This window comes from Ctenopharyngodon idella, chromosome 22 (genome assembly GCF_019924925.1).
Source record: "Ctenopharyngodon idella isolate HZGC_01 chromosome 22, HZGC01, whole genome shotgun sequence".
NCBI classification, from domain to species: Eukaryota; Metazoa; Chordata; class Actinopteri; order Cypriniformes; family Xenocyprididae; genus Ctenopharyngodon; species Ctenopharyngodon idella.
The window spans coordinates 30,270,873-30,294,972 of record NC_067241.1 but is presented as its reverse complement, the minus strand read 5'-3'; the positions used below and the strand labels follow the sequence as shown (position 1 = coordinate 30,294,972).

The following is a 24,100-nucleotide window of genomic DNA, read 5'->3' as shown; positions in this document are numbered from 1 at the left end:
ACAACCTGTTAACAGAATGACAATCACTTTAAGTCCTCTAGCACCGTCGCGCGCTAGCTGCTCTCTGACTGTAAACGAGCAGAAGAGGATACAAGACATGCACAAACAAACCAAGCTGACAATCAAACAGCAGTATAACGTACCTTTCATATAATAGTTATAATTAATCAAATACTTATGAAGGCGAACGTTTTACTATAGTGAGTGTAGTAACTATGGTTAATTTTCGTACGATTGCTTGCGTTGGTGCTCTTTTATTCCAATGTTTGAAATAGTTGAATGAATGTAACTGCTTTAACGGTGTTATTAATTAATCTTAAAGAATAACGCAATGACAGCGCAACTACCTTGATTATTAGGATTTCTGGCATAAATGTGTGAATTACATAAATAATTGTCAGTAAAAAATGGCACAGAATAGTGACTAAAATATTATGCTTATTCTGATCTTGTTCATCACGTCTCACACTGCAGCGTCACGATCACTAGTAGAGCGTTGATATCCTGTGGTGAAAGAATCTCGGCTTATGTTGGATTAAAACTTAAAGTTCCGTTGAGTTTGGAAAGGTCTGTACACGGTAATCATCAGAATATCTCTTCTCTTGTCTCTGAATATGTCCGGAATTTAAAATCATCCAGAGGACTCTCGTTTTAAGATGGATTTAGTTAGCTATGTGATAACGGCGCATTGAAAATATATATAACCGGAAACAACTGAGCCGTAATATTTCAAACCGGAAGTGCGTCACAAGGCTCAGTGCAAGTAGTCCATTAGATCATGTGGGTGATGAAATCGAGAACACGATCTTTTAAAGATTAATAATCGTGCAGCTTGCCTTTGTGCACCTCTCTCTCGTGCACGTGTTTGTTCGTGCATTTGTTCGTGTGTGCGTGCGTTCGATCTTTCTTTCTTTCCTTCCTTCTCTCTCTCTCTTTCTGCATTGATATCTGACGTATATGAGTAGCACGAGCCACGAGGGCTTTTCAGTACATTCATTGGTATAATATTCATGAGGCAAGATGTCTCTATTAAAGGATACGCTCCTCGCAATTCGCCCACCCATCACAACAGAACCGTTTTCGGAACCGGGAAAAAAAAAAACCTACACTTTTTGCCCAGAAGACTTATCGTTTCACACAGTCATGTGACCACGATAATCTCGAAACAATTTTGCTATCGTGATACCACGATATTGATAATACCATTACATCCCTAGTAATCAATCTCTCTATATTCTTTCCCTCTTTTGGAAAGTCATAAAAAATAAATCACTGATTTTTTCTTTTGCCATTAGAGCAATTGGAAATACAAAAATTATATATTTTTTGTATGTAATTGCTGTCGTCTCCCATTCACCACTAGTGTTGTCAAAAGTACCGGTACTTCGGTACCAAGTCGGTACTGAAAATGTGACGATACCCGCATTTCTGTAGTACCGGTAGTACAGAGAATTTGGGTATATTCAGTACCCACTGATAGGGCTGTGGCAGTATTTACTTGAATATGACACGAGTGAAGCACAAAGCTTTGTTTACAAAAGGAATAATAGGTTAGCATTGCAGCCATGGAAACATTTTGGTTCATGCCGAATGAGAGAGGTACAAGAGTCCATAAATTTAAGCTTTGTATTCTGTTTTGCGAATCGCGATCTGGTCACCCGATTAGCAGAGAATTTAACAATATTCCATTAGTTATCCCACTGAACATGGAATCTCTGTTTCTTTTCCCAAATCTTCACTCATGCAGGGGATTATAAATGTTTCTTCCTTTCGTTCGCATTTAGGCCTATTATAGGCTATTATAGGCATTCTTTACTCTGGTAAAGTAGAAAAAACACCGGACAGAAACCTTTTTGCTTGCGCGTCTATTTCTATTTAACACAGTTTGTGCTTGTTATTAGACTTTATAAGGAATTAATGTCTTGCCCCTGCGGAGGATGAAACTCGCTCTTCAGACCTTTTACAACAAGTGTCAGTTGCTTGTAACATCAGAAGATAACATGAAGATATTATTAAAGAGAAATGGTCTCTTTCCTGCTCGTGTCCCACATCTCTCTCAAAGAGCAGAGCGGTAGGCTATGTGATGCATCTTTGTGTGGAAATAAAAAACGAATGTTTTTTAAAATAATATTTAACTTTCTTATTATTTAGGTTACCATCATTTACTGATATTTATTTCATAGTTTTACAGGCTGTAGTGTGTTGTTTCACTGACGGAATAGCTAAAATAAACACGCACGTCTGTTACCCCTGTTGAAAAAACCAGCATATGCTGGTAAGGTAGGTTTTGAAGCTGGTATGCTGGTTTGAGCTGGTCCATGCTGGTCCAGGACCAGCACCAGCATAGGACCAGCACTTGACCAGCATAAACCAGCTCAAACCAGCATACCAGCTTCAAAACCTACCTTAACCAGCATATGCTGGTTTTTTCAACAGTACAAAATGGATGTTTGAGCATTTATTTTATATTTCAAAATTTATTTAATTGAGATAGCCTTTATATACACACACAAACATACACACATGCTCCAAATCATATTTAATATGTTTTTAAAATAGGCTATATAAAAATAGTAAAATAGTTCCAACAGATTTTGCTGTGGTACCGAAATTTTATGGTTCTCTGTACCAATTTTCATGGTATTGGTACCGACTACTGGAATTTTGGTACCGTGACAACACTATTCACCACTATAGAAGTTTACCCAACTATGACGACCCCAGAAAACTGCACAAACTGCTCCAATGAGAAGCTAGGTGCAGAAAACTGAGTGATAGTGATAGGAATTGTGTTTTTGCAAAATGTAATGAAATTAGGTTTTGATAACACATGCTCACTTATTAGTGTAAAGACACAGAAAGAAACATAATGAAGTCAACAGAGGTAGAAGTTAAACAAACAAAGAAAACATACAACATACCTTACTTTCTCTTTTAAATAGCTGAGCTTTTAAAGGATGACTCAAATGAATTGCCAGATAAGTACACTGAACCTGAAATTTTGAAAGAATCACTTTAGTACAATAAATAAAACTTTCCATTACACATTTAACACCAGATTTATTTTTCTTGCATAGCTACACATAACTGTAGCTTTTAACAGTGGTTGTGATTTCTGTGTTCAACTAAAGGCTGGAATACACAACACTTCAACTTTTAAAATCTGAATAGATTTTAAAACACTCTGCATCATACATTTGCCGACTTTGTTTGACAGGGAAAAGCTGGGAATGAATGATTTGAGGATCACACACTACCAGACTTCTTGTTCCAAACACAACAACAAATTCACACAAAAACATGTGCTTTGAGATGCATGACAAATGCAAATAAAATGAGTTCTAAAACTGTTGCAAAACAAATTATTTTGAAGCTAAAGAATCTAGCTAAAAAGCTTTCGAATACAGGCAAAAATTTCAATATCACTGCATCCAAGAGCACTAATACACTACCATTTATTGTAGATATAATTTATTTTGGTGGAATTAAATAATAATACTAAAAAATAATGATAATACTACAGCAGAGCTCGTCAATTTGTACCCAGAAGGCTAATTCACTGTGAGGTTTCTCTGGGGGTTTAGAGTAGAGTTGTTAGTAGCTGCTGTACTTTAAATCACCAGTTCGGTTCTTCTCGCCGCATTGCATTATGGGCACAACTACGACCGTTAGTGAACACGACATTGCATATTATACATAAAAGAGATGAGTAGTTGATAAAAGGCAAAGTGTATGGGAAAGAAAACTCTTCTAGGACAACACTACAAAACACATTGTTCACTACATTGGTGAGAGTGAGCGATTTCCGACAGTGAAACTTCACGATTAGCATTTCTGGCTACGTTAGTTCAGAGGCAAACTAACGTTAACCACCAACTCCTCTGGAAACAACGTTAACGTTACCCTTAAACTTGCGCTGTAGTAGATGTTTTCGTTTATAATAACGAATAATTTAGTATCAGTCTACTAACAAGATCTCTCCTCTCTAAAACTAAAGCTGTTCTTGTATATTTCCGCCACCAAAATAATACTAGAAAACTTCGACAGTTGGCTCAACGGCTACTAACACGTTACTTTTGCAGACAGACTAGTTGATTTGAGCATCAGTTTGTTGACAGAGATACTTGATTTTCATTAGTTGTGATACCGTTGAGAACATTTCCAGCAATTTTAAAGGAACACTTTTAAACTGTTGTTTTTCTTTCTTACCCACACGCTTGCCTGGACATATCTTCGATGTTTTGCAGTTTCTGAAATGTCACCGATAATTCAATAGGTACCACACTATTATAAGTGGAAGATATGTGTCATTGTTATGAATAATCGTATGCAGACTATGTTTGTGTCGTTTTGTATGCCGGCTCACGGGCGCCTATAACCTCCAACTGCTGCCTGTTGACTGAGCTGAGCCCGCGCGCACGGCTTCTGTGTTGTACTGCGTCATGTCTGCGCTCACGTTTGCGCAGTACACCCACACTTGGGTTTTTAATGCCACTGCAGCCACATGTCTCTGCAGAAATACGCAGCAGAAGCTGTTCACGAACGTTAACAGTCGTTGAAAAGTTGGAACACGTGTTTATACATTCATTCAAATCATTCATTGGCATCTCCTGTGTCCCGACAAAATTCTGTTGGAGCCTATTATCAGTATTATTCTGATTCTAGGTCACTATATATGGGGTGATGAAAATAGAGATTTTTTTATCTGATTTAAATCAAACGTGTACTTAACCCTCTCGCTGTGTTATAATTTTGGCAATGGATCCGTAGTACAGCAGCAGTTTGGATCTGCCCTCCTGTTTCATTATTTTGAACCACATGTGTAAAATACTATTTTTTTCCCATATTCATCAATAATTATTAATAAATATTATTATACTTACCAAAAACTTTAGAAAACACATTTGGATGTACAATGATTTTTTTTTTTTTTTTTTTTTTTAATTTAAATGTATTTCCTAGTCTAAAATAAACTCACAATAGAGCGTTGGCAGCATGTGACCTAAAATGTGCTCATGTCTCCTTCTTGTCCTTTTTGCCAAAAATGTCAAGCATGGCACATAGATTTTAATTTTATTGGATGAAAGGGATGTCATATGATAATACTAAAATCTAACTTTTTTTTTTTTTCTGGTTGAATATTATTATTGTGTTTTAAATGTGATTTTCTCTGTCATTTATGAATGACGAAACACCATAGAGGATTAAACTGACATGTTTCATTTGCAAAAATTAGGCTATGTAATGTTTTCTTTATCAGTAATTGATAGGAGATGAGTTCTGTATGCATACTGTGTTAGCATTGTTACCAGAGTATTTTTTTGTTCAAATAAATGTTTTTTGGTCTACTTCTCATCTGCTAGGTCACAGGAATGCTAAACCATTATTCGTTAATAAGTACAGGACTTGTGACAAAAGACCAAAATACACACTGCTATTCTGCCTTATATGAGCCCCTAAACTGTAAACCATATTAATTACCAGATTTTCATCCTAAAACATATTCATAATGTACATTTATGTGACCACATGTTTAATAGGGTCCTCTGTGGCAATGGATCTCAAACGTTTGACTTGAGGCCTGCCAGACCCTCCCACAAAATTAGTTTTGAGCTTGAATTCATTGCTGCTTTGTCATATGGAAAAAAGTGCCACATCAGAGGAAGGTAAAGTTATATCTATCTGTACTTTTTCCACAGTGAATTCTGACATCACACAGATTAAGGGAACCTTTAGAAAAGATTTTATTAAACTTTAAACAAAAATATGTAACAATATTAGCAGTATATCTGTATAGCCACAATGAGAAAAAAATATATCCTGTATATTTGTCAGTGGTGTTACACTTCTCAAGACATGTTAAGCATTAATACATGATTTCATAAAGCAGTCGTATAATGTTCACATTTATGGATCATACATAATATAGAATTGATTATGTGACATTTTTAATAACAGCAGAAGAACATTGCAATACAGGAAGTTTTGCACAAAATGTTACAAAGCAAAGCATTTTTTTTCCATGCTCGTTTCAGTTATCAGATAAAGAATATTAGACAAGGATGTTGCCAACACGATGATGCACAATCCCTACGTGACGAGCAAGATCAGAAATCTAGACTTTTACAGATTTTGCAACTAGCTGCTTTTCTAGTGGTGCAATCAACATCTCCTGCAATGTCCTTACACAACGAACATGAGTGCAATGCATACTGATGAAATATTCCATTTTTATTATGAATGCAAAATGAGAAAACTCATCATCCAACAGCTGCGTTTCCTGCTTTACAGCTTTTACCCTGATTACAGTCCAGTGTTTTTCCATTGTCCAGAAACGCCCTGTGCTCTCACTGACCTGAAGGTGAGTGAAGCCTTCATCCGTCAGCATGCCTCAGAGGAAGCCATCTTCTCCAGATATATATGAGAAACCATTGAAGGCGTTGGAGCTGCTGGTGGCCAGGCTGGGCGTGGGCTCTGGCGTGCGGCCCACAGAGTTGGGCACCATCTCTCTGGTGAACTCTGGGTCAATATGCTGAAGGTCTGCAGGGCCTCTCTGGAGAAACATGCCACATGCCTTTTTACACAAATCTCCTTTAGTGCCAGATGGAACAGAACTTAATACATACATAAAGTACAGAGGTACACTAATAATCTTTGGTACCCAACAAAGACCAAAGGCCCAGAGGGAGTTTGTAAGAACCTACCACATTGGGGTTATATGGAGGCGTGATTCGCTTGTGGTAGAGGTCGTCCCAGTTTATGGGGGCAAAGAACACATGATTTTTAATCTCCAACTGCAAAACCACAACAGTTGACACATTAACTGTGACACTCAGCCTGATAAACAGTTTCACAATGACAAAGACCTCCAGATGGTCACTCACAAAATCAGCAATAGCTCCAATTCTTCGACGCTGATCTTTCTGTAGGAGTCCGTAGAGCAGGTGACAGGTGGCCTCAGACTTTCCAGGTGGCAGGTGAAGTGGTTTATGCAAGATTGCATCGTACATCTCAGATACATCCCGGCTGTAGAATGGAGGCTGTTTGTCGCAATCATCCCAAAAAAAATGTCATTATATTCCATTAAGTTTGGGCTAAGCTAAATAAAATATATTGAGCCAGTAGGCAAACTTACTAAGCTGTAAAGCATCTCATAGAGCACAGCTCCAAGACACCACCAGTCCACTGTGCGGTCATAGGGCTCTTTTCGTAGGACCTCAGGTGCCAGATACTAAGAGTGAGAGATTATCACGTGACTTTGGGTCACATTAAAGTCCCTGTAAAGCAAGTAATTTCACTTGGCGGCCATCTTTGAAATGCCTCTCAGACATCTATTTCATTCATGCAAGTGCAGCTCCTATCTCTTTGAATGGGGAAACACCAAATTCTCCAAAGCTGTTAACCAAGCTTATGATTACATTTCATATTTGAAATCACTAATGAAATCTGTTTAAAAAATGTTTCATAAATTTTGTTTCTAAATGCTCAAATCATGACAAAAAAAATTGTATTTTTTTAGACTCAACCAGTCAGTGCGCATGTGCAACCATAACTGCACGTTTAACTAAAAGTTAGATATGTAGTACATCCTACTTTACATCAAGTTTTCTTTCAAAACATGTTTTTGTCTTACCCTGATTCACTATGGTAAGCTTATTATAAGTGTTTATATTTTAGACCTAGTTTTCATGGGAAATTCCATACGTCACTCGCCTGTGTGTGCCTTGTCCTATCCATAAATAGAGAAAAGTTGCTCCGGCTACTTTGATACATGTATGGTGTGGCAGTGGCATATGTTAGTTGTAACAAAGGTTAACATGGAGCAGCTAAGGCCCTGTCCACACGAACACGGGTATTTTCAAAACCGCAGCTTTTTCTATGCGGTTTGGCCGTTCGTCCACACTCAAATGCAGTAACTGGTAACTGAAACCGAACTTTTTTGAAAACTCCGGGCAGGGTGAAGATTTTTAGAAACTCCGGTTACGACGTTGTCGTGTAGACGGTGAAGCCGGAGATTTTGGCCAGTGACATCGGAGTGCGCGCTGTTATCTCCTTTGTTTGACGTCAGATTGTGTCTCCTTTGTTTACATGTGGCGAGTTTATGCAATGAAGGATGTAGCCAAAATATCGCTGCTAATAAAGTACCTCAGGGATGATGTGTTTTTGTAGGCCAACCCAGAAGTTAGCGGCACACGGGTTCCCTCGATCGAAAGCCTATGCATTTTTCCCATAGATTTTTGGAAAATCACAAAAAATAAGCTCTGTGTTTAACAAAGGGTTATGACACTTACACATTTTGTCTATCAAGATAATCTTTACAAGTTATCACAACATTTATACATTTTGAAGCCTAAATAAAGTCGTCAGATATAAAAAGCTAACAGTTGGCTATAAACAGACTACAGCACACCATGGTCGCGGATCAACGTCACCACCACCAAGCTTCCTCAAACTTCATTTAAAAAACAACTTTATTTAAAAACATGCTCACTGATTATGATCTGCGCTGTGTATGAATACTTTTTCATGAGAAATGCTGTCCAAATGTCCTGTTTGTCATGATGACATCTAAAGTCCCCGCCAAAGGAAGTAGTCCCTTTTAGCAATTTGTTAGCAACCACCGTTTTTAAGACACAATAAAGGTTTAAAAAATCACAAGCGGGTTATAACTGGTGTGTTTTATGTCATAGATCAAAACATGAAAATATTTAGAGGCTTTGTTAACCACAGACCTTATTTCAGGTGATTTAGCAAAAATCCATTCAAAAAACCCACAGACTTTAGAGCGATGGAACCGGAAGTCCCAAAATGCTAACTCACTTCCTGGTTTTGCCTACAAAAACATGTCATCCCTGAGGTACTCTATAACTGTGCTAACAGGGCTTATAACGTGTACAGATAAATGCACAGTTCTCCCATTATATTGCGGAACAGAGGCGTCAGAATGCAATACTACGCCGTCACTGGGGACATGCTAAACCGCTTAACGTGAAAAATCTTAACGTGGTTTCATTTACTAAGACAGTGTTATTAACAGACCAAACTTAGTAAACACCTTAGCATACTATGTACAGAAAAGCAGATGAGCCCATAATATGAACGCAATACATTTAATTACACATTCAGCATTTTCCTCCCATTAAGAAAACGCTTAACGTGACTTTAAGTGACATTTAAAAGACCAAACTTAGTAAACACTATACTAATAAAGCATACTATAGAGAAAAATTGGTTTGTGCAGAATTTGATCTTTTAATATCACTTAGTAGGCTACATTAAGCGATGTTAAGCTTTTTTTTAATAACGGTTTTCTATGGGAGGAAAACACTTAACGTGTAATTAAACACATTGCATTCATATTCTGGGCTCATCTGCTTTTCTGTACATAGTATGCTAAAGTGTTTACTAAGTTTGGTCGGTTAATAACACTGTATTAGTAAATGAGGCCACGTTAAGCTTTTTCACGTTAAGCATTTTAGAATGTCCCCAGTGACTGCGCAGTATTGCATTCTGACGCCTCTGTTCCACAATATAATGGGAGAACTGTGCATGTATCTGTATACGTTATAAGCCCTGTTAGCACAGTTATAGAGTACCTCAGGGATGACTACATTAAGCCACGTTAAGCGTTTCAGAATGTCCCAGTCACGGCTTATGACAATGTTTGTTTGTTTGTTTGTTTTTTCTTTGAATGAATATGTCGCATTGTATTGTTCTGGTTTATGGAATTAATAATAATAATAATAATAATAATAATAGTAATAAAATGCTTAATAAAATGACAATGATATAGCCTACCGGAAGCAGTAATAAACTTTTTTCTAGGCATCTGATTGGCCAACATGGCTTTTGACAGCACTTCATAGCGTGTTTTTGCGTTTTCATGTGGACGTAGATTTTTTTAAAACCGTGCTTGTGTGGACGCGTTTTTTTTTTTTTAAATGAAAAACTCTGTTTATAAAAATACCCGTGTAGGTGTGGACTAAGCCTAAATCTCGAACCTTCGGCGAATCACCTGTTTTAAACAAACCCCGAACAGAGGAGAGTCTGCTGGCAAAAACATGACAGAACTTGTAATAAAACAAGGATCAACATTGGCTGGGCTTTTCAGAGATGGCGAGAACGGAGGAATTTGACGTCAGGTTGTACGTAATTTGTTGTACGTCAGGTCAGAGGTCACTCTTCTGCCGGAACTCGACTTGCGTACAGCCATTACCGGGAGAGAGTGATTATAATTTATACAATTTTAAATATGGATGTTTTTCTTACAAAAACCCATCGCTTCACTTCAGAAGACCTTTATTAACCCCCTGGATTATTTTATGATGGATAGATGTGCTTTTTGGAACTTCAAAAACTCATCATTCAATCCCATTACAAAGCTGGGAAAAGCCAGGATATTTTCTAATATAACTCTAATATATATATGGCTGAAAGAAGAAAGTCATATACACCTCAGATGGCTTGAGGGTGAGTAAATTATAGGATCATTTTCATTTTGGGTGAACTAACCCTTTGGATGAATAGATCAGAACTATTTGCATCTTGATTCGTACCTCTGGAGTGCCACAAAAGGTTGTGGTGGTTCCTTCTGGTTCTATTCCCTCTTTACACAAGCCAAAATCTGTTAACACCACATGGCCCTGAAAGAGATGAGAAACAAAGATTTCAAAATGTATTTATTATTGTTCATATTATGTGAATTCTAAATTCAAATTTGTTTTACCTGGTAGTCTAATAGAATGTTTTCTGGCTTGAGATCTCTAGATGGGAACATGAAGATATGAAAGTGAGGTCAGGCCAACTGTAAATGAGATTATAATGTGCTTTGAATGGAAAGCGTCCCAACTGACCTGTAAACTATATTGAGAGAGTGAAGGTAGCCAATGGCACTGGCCACCTCAGCTGTGTAGAAGCGAGCTCGTGCCTCTGAGAAACATCGCTCTCTTTGCAGATGATAAAACAGCTGGAGGGCGACAAGAGAGGATCATTTAGACCTTCTTTTAATACATTCAGTCGAAATATTATCATTAATAATGTTGTGCCAAATCCTACCCTCTGTCAAAATCCTGCCTCCCTTGGACCCCAAATGGTAGCTGTTTGTAATTCCTGATTAAAAATCCTTTAGCATTATTCTGTTGTATTAGATCATCTCAATACAGTCTACAGTTACGTTAAACAGTTCTTCAGTCTGAATAATATATTATTAAGTAGTCTTTTTTATCTAGTGACAAATATACAGTACTACCATTTAAACGTTTGGGGTTGGTAAGATTTTTTTTTAATTTTTGAAAGAGGTCTGTTAGGCTCACCACTATTTGATCAAAAATACAATAAAAACTGTAATACTGTGAAATATTATACTATAATATTATACTGTGTTCTATTGTAAAATGGAATTTTGTCTTGTGATCAAAGCTGAATTTTCAGCATCATTACTCCAGTCTTCAGTGTCACATGACCATGATATCATTCTAATATGCTGATTTGCTGCTCAAGAAACATTTCTGATTATTATCAATGTTGAAAGCAGTGTGTATTTTTTTTTTTTTTAATTTTCAAAAGTTTTAAGCATTTATTTGAAATTGAAATATTTTGTAACGTTAGAAATATCTTTACTGTGATCAGTTATTTGCGTCTTTTTTTTTTTTTTTTTAATATTAAAATTAATTTTTACTTTAAAAAAAGAAGAAGAAAAAAGATCTTACCCCAAACTTTTAAATGATAGTGTATCATGGTTTCCACAAGAATATGAAGCAGCACAACTGTTTTCAACATTTATAATAATAATAAATGCTTCTTAGTATGATTCCTGAAGGATCACATGACACTGAAGACTGGAATAATGATGCTGAAAATTCAGATGTATCCATCACAGGAATAAATTACATTTTTTACAATATATTCACATACAAAAACAGTGCAAATTTTAAAATCACTATCAATCATGCTTTCTTCCCATACCTCTCCACCATTGACATAATCCAGGACAAAATATAGCTTCTCAGAGGTCTGAAAGGAGTAGTGCAGCCCGACCAGAAAAGGGTGTTTCAGACTCTTGAGTAGCACATTCCTCTCTGCCATTATATTCTTTTGCTGTTGTACACAACGCAGCATTGACAGAGGTAAACAAGAGAATACAGATATGAGCTGACACCATCTAGAAGACAAGTGACAAGGCTACAGCCTGGGACAGTTTCAAGATGAGCTTTTCAATAACAATACAATGATATTCTGCAAGTAACTTTAACAGTGCTTGTGTGTTACATACCAGGATCATTTTCATTAATTATATTCCAACATCAAAACATGTGGTAAATAGTCACTGCTACTGCAGTAAATAAAAAGCCCATCTTTTGGCCAGCAAGTAGTGTAATATATTGCCATGGTACAAAGGACAGAGTAAAACTTAGATTAGATTAGATTCTATCATTATCAGAGCAATGAGGTGTTTTGATCTTTCATATGTAACACTATAGTCTCTCAAGGGCTGGTTATATGGAAAAACAAGATGCATGGTAAAAAACAGACAAACAAATACAAACCTCTTTTTTCTTCAATATAACCTTCTTTTGCAAAACTTTCACTGCATAGAATTTTCCATCTGCTTTCAGTTTTGCTAAGAGCACCTGCAACCCACATGATATCTCAGATATTGTTTTGGATAAAATAGCATTTCTGTAATTTTTTTTTTTTTTTTGAAGGTCACTTATGCCTTTAAAACAATCCCAGTGGAAAACAAACAAACAAAAAAAAAACTTTCATCAAGGTAACCTTAGTAGACTTCCCTTTGAAGCGTTAATCATTTCTGAAGTCATAAGGTACAATGTTAATCAGATAGTGGCATCAGACCTGCCTCACCTTCCCAAATGTTCCTTTACCAATCACAGTCAGGAAGTCAAAGTCAGTGGGTTTGGCACTGAAACAATAAATGTCAACAGTCTACCTCAAATTATTATGATACTGCATCACAATCTCTATCTATGCACATAAATCCATTACTGTGTTCATTTGCGCGTATGAAAGGTTTACAGGATTCTTTTGACAAATAACTAATAAAACAGTGGCATCTTACTGAGGATTGACAGACACACCCAGATTGACCTCATCTGATGGTGACGATAATGGCTGAAGGGGACATTTAAATATGTTAAAAATATGAATCCAAACAAAGACTGCATGGCTAATCTAAAACCTGAAGATGTTAGAGTGAAGAATAAATAGTTCTTACTGGATTATAATGAGCCATCTTCTGTTCCCCTTGTGTGTCTCACAGCAGTTACTATCCTGAATGTAAAGATTTGATGTGTCCACCAGCACTGAGCTCTTATGCTGGTCCGACTGTAGATGTGCCACTGAGAAACTGGATGTTCAGGTTTTGGTGACACATCAGACCCATGAAGGACATTTGGTAACTCAGCATGAATGAGTTTACACGGTAAATACAGCTTTGCAATTCTCCTGCAAATTAGGACTATGAATAAACACTATGTTCCAAAAGGTCATCTCTAGTTAGTGTACAGGATTGACTAAATGTGTTGTTTGTTTGATAGACAAAATGTAGTAAAACAAAAAGATCACTTTGTAAGTGACAATCATAATCATTAAGTTATTCATGTTTTTATTCCTCTTATTCAACACCATCTGTTTATTGGATGGTAAATTATGACCTTTATTAATAATAATAATAATAATAATAATAATAGCATAATAATAAATCTGTTGGAAATGTATTAGTATATACACTGACAAGCTGTTTAAATTCTAGTTTCTAATAAAATAAAAATAAAAACAGACTGTAAACATGATGTCATAACAGAAGCAGACAAAAACATGCATTTAAAATAATTTCAAAATATTTAAAATAATTAACAGTTCTGAGAAACAACTTACCTGTCTGTTTGGAGTAAGCATTAAATATATAGTTTATGAAGTTTTGCTGATAAAGTGTTGTTGAAGTGCATCATTGTCTGCCCATGTCTCAGAACCGTCTTGTTATGCAGCTGGTTTGGCCAAAGGCCCGGGTGAATGATCAACCCATGTGTGCATGACACTAGATATGAGAGCCTGTGTTTGTGTGAGCCAGAAAGACGTACTGTACGCAGGACAGCAGTGTGTGTGTGTGTGTGTGTGTGTGTGTGTGTGTGTGTGTGTAATTTGTTATGCTCTGGAGACAAATATATCCCCAGAAATTAGTTAAATCTGATAAAACTTCCATCTGGGGACATTCTTATTCGTAAAAACAATAAATAAAGTAGGCTTAAATAATCTTTTGTTTTGATTTTTTTCTGAAAATGTAGAACTGTTAGGGTGTGGCTTTGGGTTAGTCAGTATTTATTAGCTGCATATAAAAACAATAGAGGTCTATGTCCTCATTTAGATAACTTGTGTGTACAGGTTTAGCTATATTATGAGGGCCGAATGTCCTCACAAGTGAAATATCATGACAACCAACTTTATATTATAATGATAATCAACAGTGCTCCTCAAGTTGCTCATGAATTTCCGTGAAGGTCATGTTTAGGGGTAAGAGTCGGGTTAGGGATGTTTCCTGTACAACAACATATCTCTCTGCTTAACTTCTAATAGTAACTTCTAGTAATAACGTAAGCTATAATTAATCGGTTCGGGATCTAATTAAGTCAGATGATTGCAAACGAACATGGCATCTGACTCTGCAGGCACCTCCAGCATCCCTGCGACCCTACTTTTTTTTATTGAAATAATGAAAAAAAATATACATCTGCAATGGCATTCATAAATGCAAATAAACAGGTATTAAGCAAGGCACATATCAGTTTAAATAAACAATAATAAATAATAAAAATACATATATTAAAAAAGTGGGGCAGGAGGGGTCTCTTCTTTCCTCTAATAAACCGAGATCTCTTATTATTCCAACAAATTGCTTGGCTTTTTTAATTCCAATGATGGAAAGTAGTTACAAATAAAGTCTCTTTTAAATACAGAAAAATAAGGTTTCGTTTTCATACATTTACATTTATGAATAAAAAATTGCCCAGAATTTACATTTATGAAAAATCCAATCTCAACAGCGTTCCAAACAAAATATGTTTTCTAGCAAATGTGGGTAGCGACTGTATCTCTGTCTCCAAACAATAAGACATACTTTCCCCAGAAAATACTTACACACACAAAAAAGAAAAGATGATCAGTTGTCTCTATGTAAACTTGACAGAAAATACAGGCATTTTCTAAAATTGCAAAGTGCAAGTTTTCGCTATCGTCTCCATGTAAACTACAAAAAAGCAAATTTGTGAAGACGGTGACGTCATGCGCATGTGTATTACGTGTTCAGTCTGTGGGCACGTAGTGTTTCTTTTCAAAGTGACATCTCCAACTACTAGGCTGGAATGCATAACATAGCGTTCTTAGTCGTTTTCATGGATCTGTGATAACGGGATCATTTTGACAATGTTGTCGCCTGTGTGCTAAAAGAGCAGAGGAAAAACTTTCTGTTTTTAGTACATTGTTAACTTATACACATACCCTCAGTTTGGTTTTGTTCTGTTCTGTTTGCCTGTGCTCTTAATCCTTGTTTGTTGCCATTCATGCTTTAGTTTGTTTCCATTGTTACTGATTAGTTTCACCTGCATTTGTTTGCCCTGTGCATTTATACCCTGTGTTTTAGTTACTCCTGGTTGGTTCTTATTAATGTATGGTGTCATTATTGTTCCCTCCTTTGTCTTCATCGTGTGCTGCTACCACACACAGTTGGTGAAAGGAAGATAATTTGATTGGCAGTCTGGAAACAGTAAAATCACATCTCAGTAGGAAATCCATTCCACCTAGTTTTCTCTGGGAATGCAAAAAATATAGTTTCATTAGTTTTTTAAAAATGTTATTTTTTTACATTTTACCATTTGTACAATAAAAATCAAAGGCTTGTAAACCACCGTTTTCATAATCTTGTATAAGTTGTGCTCTTTTAATATAGTGCACACGTTTTCTCCATATAAAATTGAAATTAGATTGGTTAATGGTCTTAATTAACCAATTAATTACCAATTAATTAACCTCTATTAAACGGAGAGACAAGATGCAGATACACCTAGCAAAATTTTCCATTTCCTTCCAAATCCTTTCCAAAAATAGACAAATCCCTTTGCACCCACACATCGGGACTACCTTTGCATTCATGTACAGTATGGTAATAATATCACATTTGCCAATATTACGTTTTAAGCCTGAAAATTTGGAAAAATAATTACCTATCTCAGTTACTTTAAAAAAAAAAAAAAAAATGTCGTATGGTCTGCCCATTGACTATCACAATTTCCTGTCCAAACACATTTAATCTTTCAATATTTGAATTCTTAATAAGGAAGGCCAACATCTCTGTAGCCAGAATAAATAACGAAGGCGAGATGGGTCAGCCTTGTTTAACCACCCTTTTGATAGCAAATCTGGATGAAGTACCTGTTGGTAAGGCAACTGAGCCATTGGTATTTGTATAGAATAATTGAATAACCTTACAAAATTTTTCACCAAACCCGTACACTTTAATGCTTTAAAACAAACACATCAAAGGCTTTATAGAAATTTAAAAATAAAATAACCCCATCATCCTCTATTTCTTGAATATAATCCAAAACCACTTTAATATTATTATGTATAGATCAGCCTCTTATGAATCCAATTTGTGTCTCCCCAATAATTTTGAATAAACCAAGTTTCAAGCAATTATTAAATGTGGGTTAATAATTTATAGTCATTGTCCCCAGTGTTATCAACAGCATTTCTCAAAAATCACTTACTGCACCTTTAATGAAACATTTAAAATAATTGATGATACACAAATGTTTTCATATATCAAACATGTATATTTGTCTACTTTCCTTGCATTACAAAAGATGAAATTTATTCTTTTTAAAATGCATTTGTACTTTTTCTACAAACTCTAAACTAATTTAGATCTACAGTAAAGTCTGAACCTTCACTCCACACATTTCTCACAGACCATGTGAAAATTATCTTTTCAGACAGAGAAAGAGTATTTCATTTATTATTTGCACCTTTCTAAGCGTCTGGGCAGAAATCGCACCTCTTTCTTTGTTTTCTGTGGCCTTTCTCTACTCATCTACTGCATCTGAAATCACATGTTGTTGCTTAGTTGGGGACCATTAATATTCAGTAATATTACTGATTTGTCTACACTGACACTATTGGATGAGAATTGAACTGAGCTGATGATGACATCACTGTTTACTGCAGAGCTGCTGTATAGATAAAATGAACAAATTTAATAATTGATGATCTTTACAATGGAACTAAATCAACACTGAACTGACTTCAGCTGAACAATGACACTAGAGCTGCTGTACAGCCGAAATTAATTCTGTTTGCATCATTAAATCATTATTTTCCTGTTATCACTGTAAAGCTGCTTTGAAACAATCTGTATTGTATAAAGAGCTATAGATATAAAGGTGACTTGACTTGACTTGACATATACTGGTTGAGTAGGTTCTACATTTGAGAACTTCATGACTGTTAAGTATCATCAAGCATGCATGTGGGTAGTATGAATATTATCAAGCATGAATGTGTGTATAAATACAGTCTGAGTGTACTACATCTGCTGCCATGTTAGCATTGTCATGTGAGCTAGAGTGTTGTTTCCCTGCCATTCACGGCCTAACACATGCTCTATGGATAGTAAAGTGTCTACTGGATGTGAACTTCAGAATCATGGCAGACGTAGTAGGGTCACCTGGTTACTTTTTTGCCTTCTGTTTTAAGAATACTGTAAATTCAGACATACACTGCCATTCTGCTTTTCACCTACTATATGTGTATTCAAACACAGGGTTGGTGTCTGAGGCAATTTCTTGGCTCAGAGCAAAAAAGTCACAAAAGGTTTTTAAGTAATCCATAAAGTTTTAAGAAAATAAACATTATTATTGACAAAAAATGTATCCAAAAATACTGAGTCAAAATTCCATAGGAAAAGAATATGGATCAATTTGACCCCAGTTATGCATTCTTGGGTTAGGGTAGTGATACAAAAATTATCAAGAAATACGAAAATGACATTAGTATTTTTGAAGAATTGATGGAAAATCAAATAAATGCTTTCACTGATAAAATATTTCAAAAACCACAGCCTGACCCCCTTTATGAATTGGGACCCCTGCTTTAAATAGACACTACGTTTAGAAATAGCACAACTCTTCAACAAGCAGCAAGACTTTAGGTATCATTCATGTCCATAGCACAAATGTTTAAACACAGGTTTATGTATTTGGAGTTAGGGGTTTTTCAAACACCCCTAAACACAAGCAGAAACCAGACTACAGTACTTGAATTAAACATTTATTCATGTTGATGAACTGAACAACATAGTTACTTAACTGTACATTATTAAAATTTCCCATCAGAGAGAGAAACATAGATCACCTAAATACCTGCCTTGGTTACTATTTACCCCTCTGGGTTTTCCATTCATACAAAAATAACAACACTGACATTACAATCCAAACTCCGTAAAATAGCTCATTTGAAACTATAATCTCATTTAACACCACAATGTCAGTAGCACTTTGTTACTGAGGGCAAATATTGTTAAAGGTCCCCAAACAATGGATTTAGTTGGCTCAGATTGCTCACTGTCTAAAGGACAGCTCCCTCTAGTGGCTCCTCATGTAAAGTGCATAAACAACATCAGGGTTCTAATAAAGGGGATAGTAGCACCAATCAACTGAAATCTGCCCTGATATTTCTCTGCACCAATTTCACTTGTGTCACCACAACATACTGAGAACAATTGTAGATTTCAGTTAACACTCCAAATACAAAAAAAAACCTATCTGAAAAATCCTGCACGGTGGTTTCAGATCAAGTTGTTCTTTATCAGAACGTGTCATTTCGCTTTTGAAATAAAGCAGCATCAAAGCTCAGCTAGGCTGTACTCTTGTGTATAGTTCATCCTGCTCTTGAGTCCTGGTTTTCTCTCTCTCTCTCTGGTGGGTTCAGACGTTAAACACCAAACACGTGATAGATGTCGGATTCTGAATGGATCGTTACGGCATGAGGAGCTTGAAGATTAATTGTTCACTTCAGGCCTTCATCTGTGCTTTTGAACATTAAAATGGCGTTGTGAATCTTCAGCGCTGGTCCTAGCTTTATATTCATGATCTTCACAATATCATTTTGAGTCAGAAGGAGGAAGGCCTCTCCATCGATCATCTGCAGAGAAAAGTGATGCTGTATCAATGACCAGCCTTCACTGCTGTAACAAGAAATGTAACACAACACCACTCAATCATATACTTGAATAAGGTTCATAGTTTGGATTTTATTTAGAAAAGTGCCTGCAATATCAAAATACGTTTTTTTTAAGAAAATGTGAGTGGTGTGTACCCATGTAAAACTCACCAGCAAGGTGCTAGCATGTTGGCTGGTTGCTAGGTTGTTGCTAAACAGTTGCTATACTATCCAGAAAGTTGTGGCATCTTGCTAGGGTTGTTGCTAGGCTATTCTGGGTGGTTGTAAGGCCATATTATTTAACATTAAATAAAATTTATTCGAAATTAAATTAACAAAAACAAAAATCTCACATATCATTGACTTTTTGTTATGAATTTAGTATTTATAAGCTTTAATGACATTCCAAGTATGTTTAAACTTTTTAGCTAAAATAAATACAATTTACATGATATAATACAGCTAAGATGACGATTAATGTATTTGATTAGCATAATGGGTAACACTTTAGAATAACTCATGTTATGAAGCATTAGTTAAGCATTAGTAAATAGTTAGTTCATTATTTATAAAGCATTAATAGACATTAGTAAGCAGTTTATAAATACACCTAAATGCTTTGTTCTTGATTTATAAGCATATCTATAATGTGTTTAATAAATGTATTTTCATACTTTATTAATGATCAATTTATAATTTCCAAAATAAGTATTACATTATTTACAAACCAGTTATTTAGGAGTTGTCAGTGGTTCATAAGATCATATATAAAGTGTAAGTAAATGATTAATAAACAATTTAAATGTACATTTATGCATCTTATTATTTAGACATATAGTAATAGTTACTCAGTATGTTAATAAATGCTTTATTAATACATATTCCTACTGTAATTCATGATTAATTCGGGTAGTTATAAAACATTTAGTAGTTGTCAGTCAACTATTTTTGTGAGCTCATCTAAAGTGAGGACTATTCATGCCTCGTAAAGCTTTTATAAAGGAGATTTAAAGGATACAGAACATTGAAATTTATTTCAAGGAAAAAAATGAAACTTTACGATGGGTAACTTGATATAAAATTATAAGTAAACCTCTTCAATTTCACAGAAAGTAAAAATCCCTGTACTCCTCCAGAAAACATAACTGTGCAGTAAAATGAAACTAAGCTTTTGCAATCTGATATAAAATTACATTTCTGTAAAGTTTAAACATTGCTGAATAAAATTTTACCAGTGCCAACACTGCAGGAGTGCCAAAATACAACAAATAATGTTTTTATAAAACATTAATAATGTAATAAAATATTTCACAGTGTCAAAACTACCTCAGTACTAACTTTAAAACATTAGAGAACAGCAGTGCAGAAGATCACTGAGCCTTTAAATCTTCTTTGTAAAGCTTTACGAGGCATAAATAGTCCTCACTTTAGATGAGCTCACAACAATAGTTAACTGACAACTACTAAATGTTTTATAACTACCTGAATTAATCATGAATTACAGTAGAAATATGTATTAATAAAGCATTTATAACACACTGAGTAACTATTACTATATGTCTAAATAATAAGATGTATAAGTGTATGTTTAAATAGTTTATTAATCATTTACTTACACTTTATAAATGATCTTATGAACCACTGACAACTCCTAAATAACTGGTTTGTAAATAATGTAATACTTAATTTAGAAATGATAAATTGATCATTAATAAAGTATGAAAATTCAATTATTAAACACATTATAGATATGCTTATAAATCAAGAACAAAGCATTTATAGGTGTATTTATAAACTACTTATTAATGTCTATAAATGCTTTATAAATGATGACTGACTGTTTACTAATGCTTAACTAATGCTTCATAGTGTGAAGTTATTATAAAGTGTTACCGAATAAGGTTATGATTATTAAAATATTTCATATGAGATAGATATTGGTATATTACTGATCTTTATATTTCATGTGAATGGAATTTTTTATGTGAATGTATTCATAACCAACTGAACACTGTTGCTGTCATTTATTTTTTTAAATATATAATTTCAATATACATTAAATATTTGGATTTCTGATACAGTTTAAAAATGATATCTTTCTTATGCTAACATTCAGCTGCTTAAAAGTACTTAGCATTTAAAATGCAGTGTCGTTATGTTAACGTGTTCGTGGGGCATTGAGGCGCTCAGCTGGTGGCGCCCTAGTCTGCCTATACCTAGAAACAGCCCCGGCACAAAATTTTGCAAGCAAAACAAGGTCCATTGTCGGTAGTGTAGTGATGCATAATGCACTGCACACACTTCCAAACCAAGCACATGCTGATTTCTATTGAGACGCCTGCATTTCACCTGCGGAAATTCACTGTGAAAAGTTCAATGTGATCGCGCCTTCATATATACATGTAGAAGGCTTTAATAAAAACTATTACTTAAAAACTTACTATGACTCCATTTAACCCTATTTCATTAACAACTGGAATTAAATTAAGCTAATTACTTACTTCATCTTTAAAAATTCGGGCCTGCTCCTCACAACCAATAAGGTTATTAACAAATCCAAACACCTGCAAATCAAACAGAGATATAAATTAATAGAGCCATCATTCAAGCTGCTGTTTGTTTGTTGTGTCCAGGGGCGGATTAACGCATAGGCTAACCTAGGTTGCAGCCTAGGGGCCTATACGTGATCAAGGGGCCTATGTTCAGCAGATTTTACAAATATTATCTTATTAATCTATTTCTACAGTACTAGTAATTACTAGAGTTACTGGGCGGAGGTTTTAAAATAACAGGCAATTGACGAGGGCAGTTCTCATGTCGCGTCTAAAATCATGTGGAAAACGCCGGCCATGCTGCTTTCTCTTTCTTTTCAAAGTTGTAAGCAACCATGAGCCGTGCTCTCCATGACGACAAGGAAGTTTCAGCAAAGGATAAATGAGCGCTGTCAATCACTGCCTTATTCGATGCCCATTGTTGCCTGTAAATTTGACAATGCTCAACACAGTTGGATCAGAGCCCTGTCAATGCTTTGGCAATGTAAAGCCTTTTTACCATGCCAATAAATTTATCAATCACTGATCAATTTGCTGAGTTTTTCAAATAGGAGGAGAGAGCACAGACCAGATCTGGCACAGAGTCAATATTCTGATTACTTTCATGTAAATGATCAAGCTATTAGCTAGTATGAGTAACAAAATGCTTCCTCTGTGTCCAGATTTGACTGCAATGATAATTCAAAAACACTTCAGCACAACTCATGCTGACACTTCAAATTAACTTAACACATTAACAAAAAAACAATCTCAACTTTGACAATAAGAAGTCTCTAATAATGTCTAAATATAGGCTATATCCAAATGCAAAACCTAATACAATTAAATTACTATTTCTGAAAGCAATATACACAGCCTTGTTTAAATATTTATATAGGTACAGCCATCTAGTGGTTATACCTTGGTATGACAGGTGATAAATGGTTCATAATTTAGAGGTAAATATTAGTAAAAATCCCCATATATAGCCAGTACTTATTTTTGTTTTTCTCTATTAAAAACCAGAGATTGAATCACCTCACTCGAATAGCCATTAGCATATTAGCGATATTTATTTTATCACTAATATTTATGATAATTATTAGTGATACAACATATAGTCATGTGAAAAAGTTATAACGTCCTATTGAATTCCATGGTTTTCTGTATCAGGGCATAATAAAAAAATCATCTGGTCTTAAAATTTGGAAAATAAACCTCAGATGAACAACAACACATGCCATATCACACCATGTCATTATTTGTTTAGCAAAAACAAAGCCAAAATGGAAAAGCCATGAGTGACAAACTTAGGACACCCTTACTGTTAACATAGGAATTAAAAGGGTAAGTAGCAGTCAGACACTGCTAATCAAATATATTTGATTAATTGATCACCAGCAAGTGTGATTACCTCTATAAAAACTGAAGTTTTGGCAGTTTGCTTGTCTGGAGCCTTCAGATGTGTGTTAACACAATGCAAAGGAGGAAAGACATCAGCAATGGTCTTAGAGAAGCAAGAGTTGCTCAGGGATGCAAACACATCAGGGGTGAAAAAGGTGAGAAAGATGCGACATCCCGACCCCCCCAAAAAACAAAACAAAACAAAAAAACGTACTTGGGAGGGGTGGGTTGTGGGGTCCCTTGAGAGGTATACCTAAAGTTGTTAGCAAAACGCCATGTCTTTAAAATAAGAAAACATTTCAGAATCCTGGATTATAGGCTAATTAATGTCCCAAAGCCTTGTTAATGTGCATAAAGACTTCATCCTAGTTTTTAAGATTGTACATTTTAATATTAGAAACAGTGCTAATAGTATAAGTTAGATGCCAAATATATTATATATTCTTTTAAGCTTAATTTATGATTCTGGATAATCTGGATTTTTAACAAAACATTAGAAAACTAAACAAAATAAGTACTTGAGGTTCTGACAAAATGTTCTATTTAATGTTATACATCTATTTATAAACGTCTAAAATGTTATTAAAAAATATTTGTTATTTTAAATGAATTCATTGTGTAAAAAAATCGTTTGAAATTAATGAATGAAGACTTGTTTCGTCCAGAGATTTTAAACAAATCTCTATCAAGTACATTTTAAAAGTAACTGGTCGCCACCTAGGCTACTGGCATAGCAATGTAATGCAATCTTTATTTGAAGCGTAACATTAGTTTCAAAGGTCATCTACTCATTTTGATCGCTGCCGCAGAATCAGGGTTTATATCTGGCCAGGGTCTGCTCATTGTTGCGACCCCTTTTTACACTGGGGTTATTTTACCCCACATTATTGTTTCTTGGTGTTGAAGTCATAAATGCGCAAGTGCTGCTCAATTCGGCT

General features: G+C 35.2%; 3 protein-coding genes across 7 annotated transcripts in view; all 3 read right to left on the bottom strand.

Annotated features, from left to right (window-relative positions):
* Positions 1 to 4,479, bottom strand: part of mybl2a (v-myb avian myeloblastosis viral oncogene homolog-like 2a) — a 46,131-nt gene extending 41,652 nt beyond the window's left edge. Inside the window, exons 1-2 of the mRNA XM_051880504.1 lie at positions 4,210 to 4,479; positions 2,922 to 2,993 (exon numbers count right to left, since the gene is read on the bottom strand). The gene's annotated coding sequence lies outside the window, so the exon portion shown is untranslated. The remainder of the gene's footprint in view (positions 1 to 2,921; positions 2,994 to 4,209) is intronic.
* Positions 4,480 to 5,720: 1,241 nt separating this feature from the next.
* Positions 5,721 to 14,074, bottom strand: sgk2a (serum/glucocorticoid regulated kinase 2a). Of its 2 annotated transcripts, none has more exons than XM_051880574.1 (13): positions 13,894 to 14,074; positions 13,232 to 13,461; positions 13,076 to 13,128; positions 12,862 to 12,919; positions 12,546 to 12,629; positions 11,965 to 12,096; positions 10,854 to 10,966; positions 10,727 to 10,763; positions 10,557 to 10,643; positions 7,136 to 7,231; positions 6,885 to 7,040; positions 6,705 to 6,794; positions 5,721 to 6,553 (listed from the first exon to the last, which is right to left on the bottom strand). In XM_051880574.1, exons 2-13 carry the CDS (start codon positions 13,247 to 13,249, stop codon positions 6,392 to 6,394), a joined length of 1,086 nt encoding a protein of 361 aa, XP_051736534.1. In that variant the 5' UTR covers positions 13,250 to 13,461; positions 13,894 to 14,074; the 3' UTR covers positions 5,721 to 6,391. The 2 variants fall into 2 exon arrangements, with proteins under 2 accessions (XP_051736534.1, XP_051736535.1); XM_051880575.1 differs by having other exon boundaries at positions 13,232 to 13,363; positions 13,894 to 14,024.
* Positions 14,075 to 18,323: 4,249 nt separating this feature from the next.
* l3mbtl1 (L3MBTL histone methyl-lysine binding protein 1) overlaps positions 18,324 to 24,100 on the bottom strand; it is a 35,948-nt gene continuing 30,171 nt past the window's right edge. For all 4 annotated transcript variants that reach the window (XM_051880499.1, XM_051880501.1, XM_051880500.1 and 1 more), the window contains 2 exons: positions 21,729 to 21,791; positions 18,324 to 19,209 (listed from right to left, as the gene is read on the bottom strand). In XM_051880499.1, coding sequence (XP_051736459.1) covers positions 19,075 to 19,209; positions 21,729 to 21,791 — 198 coding nt within the window. In that variant the 3' untranslated portion in view covers positions 18,324 to 19,074. The remainder of the gene's footprint in view (positions 19,210 to 21,728; positions 21,792 to 24,100) is intronic.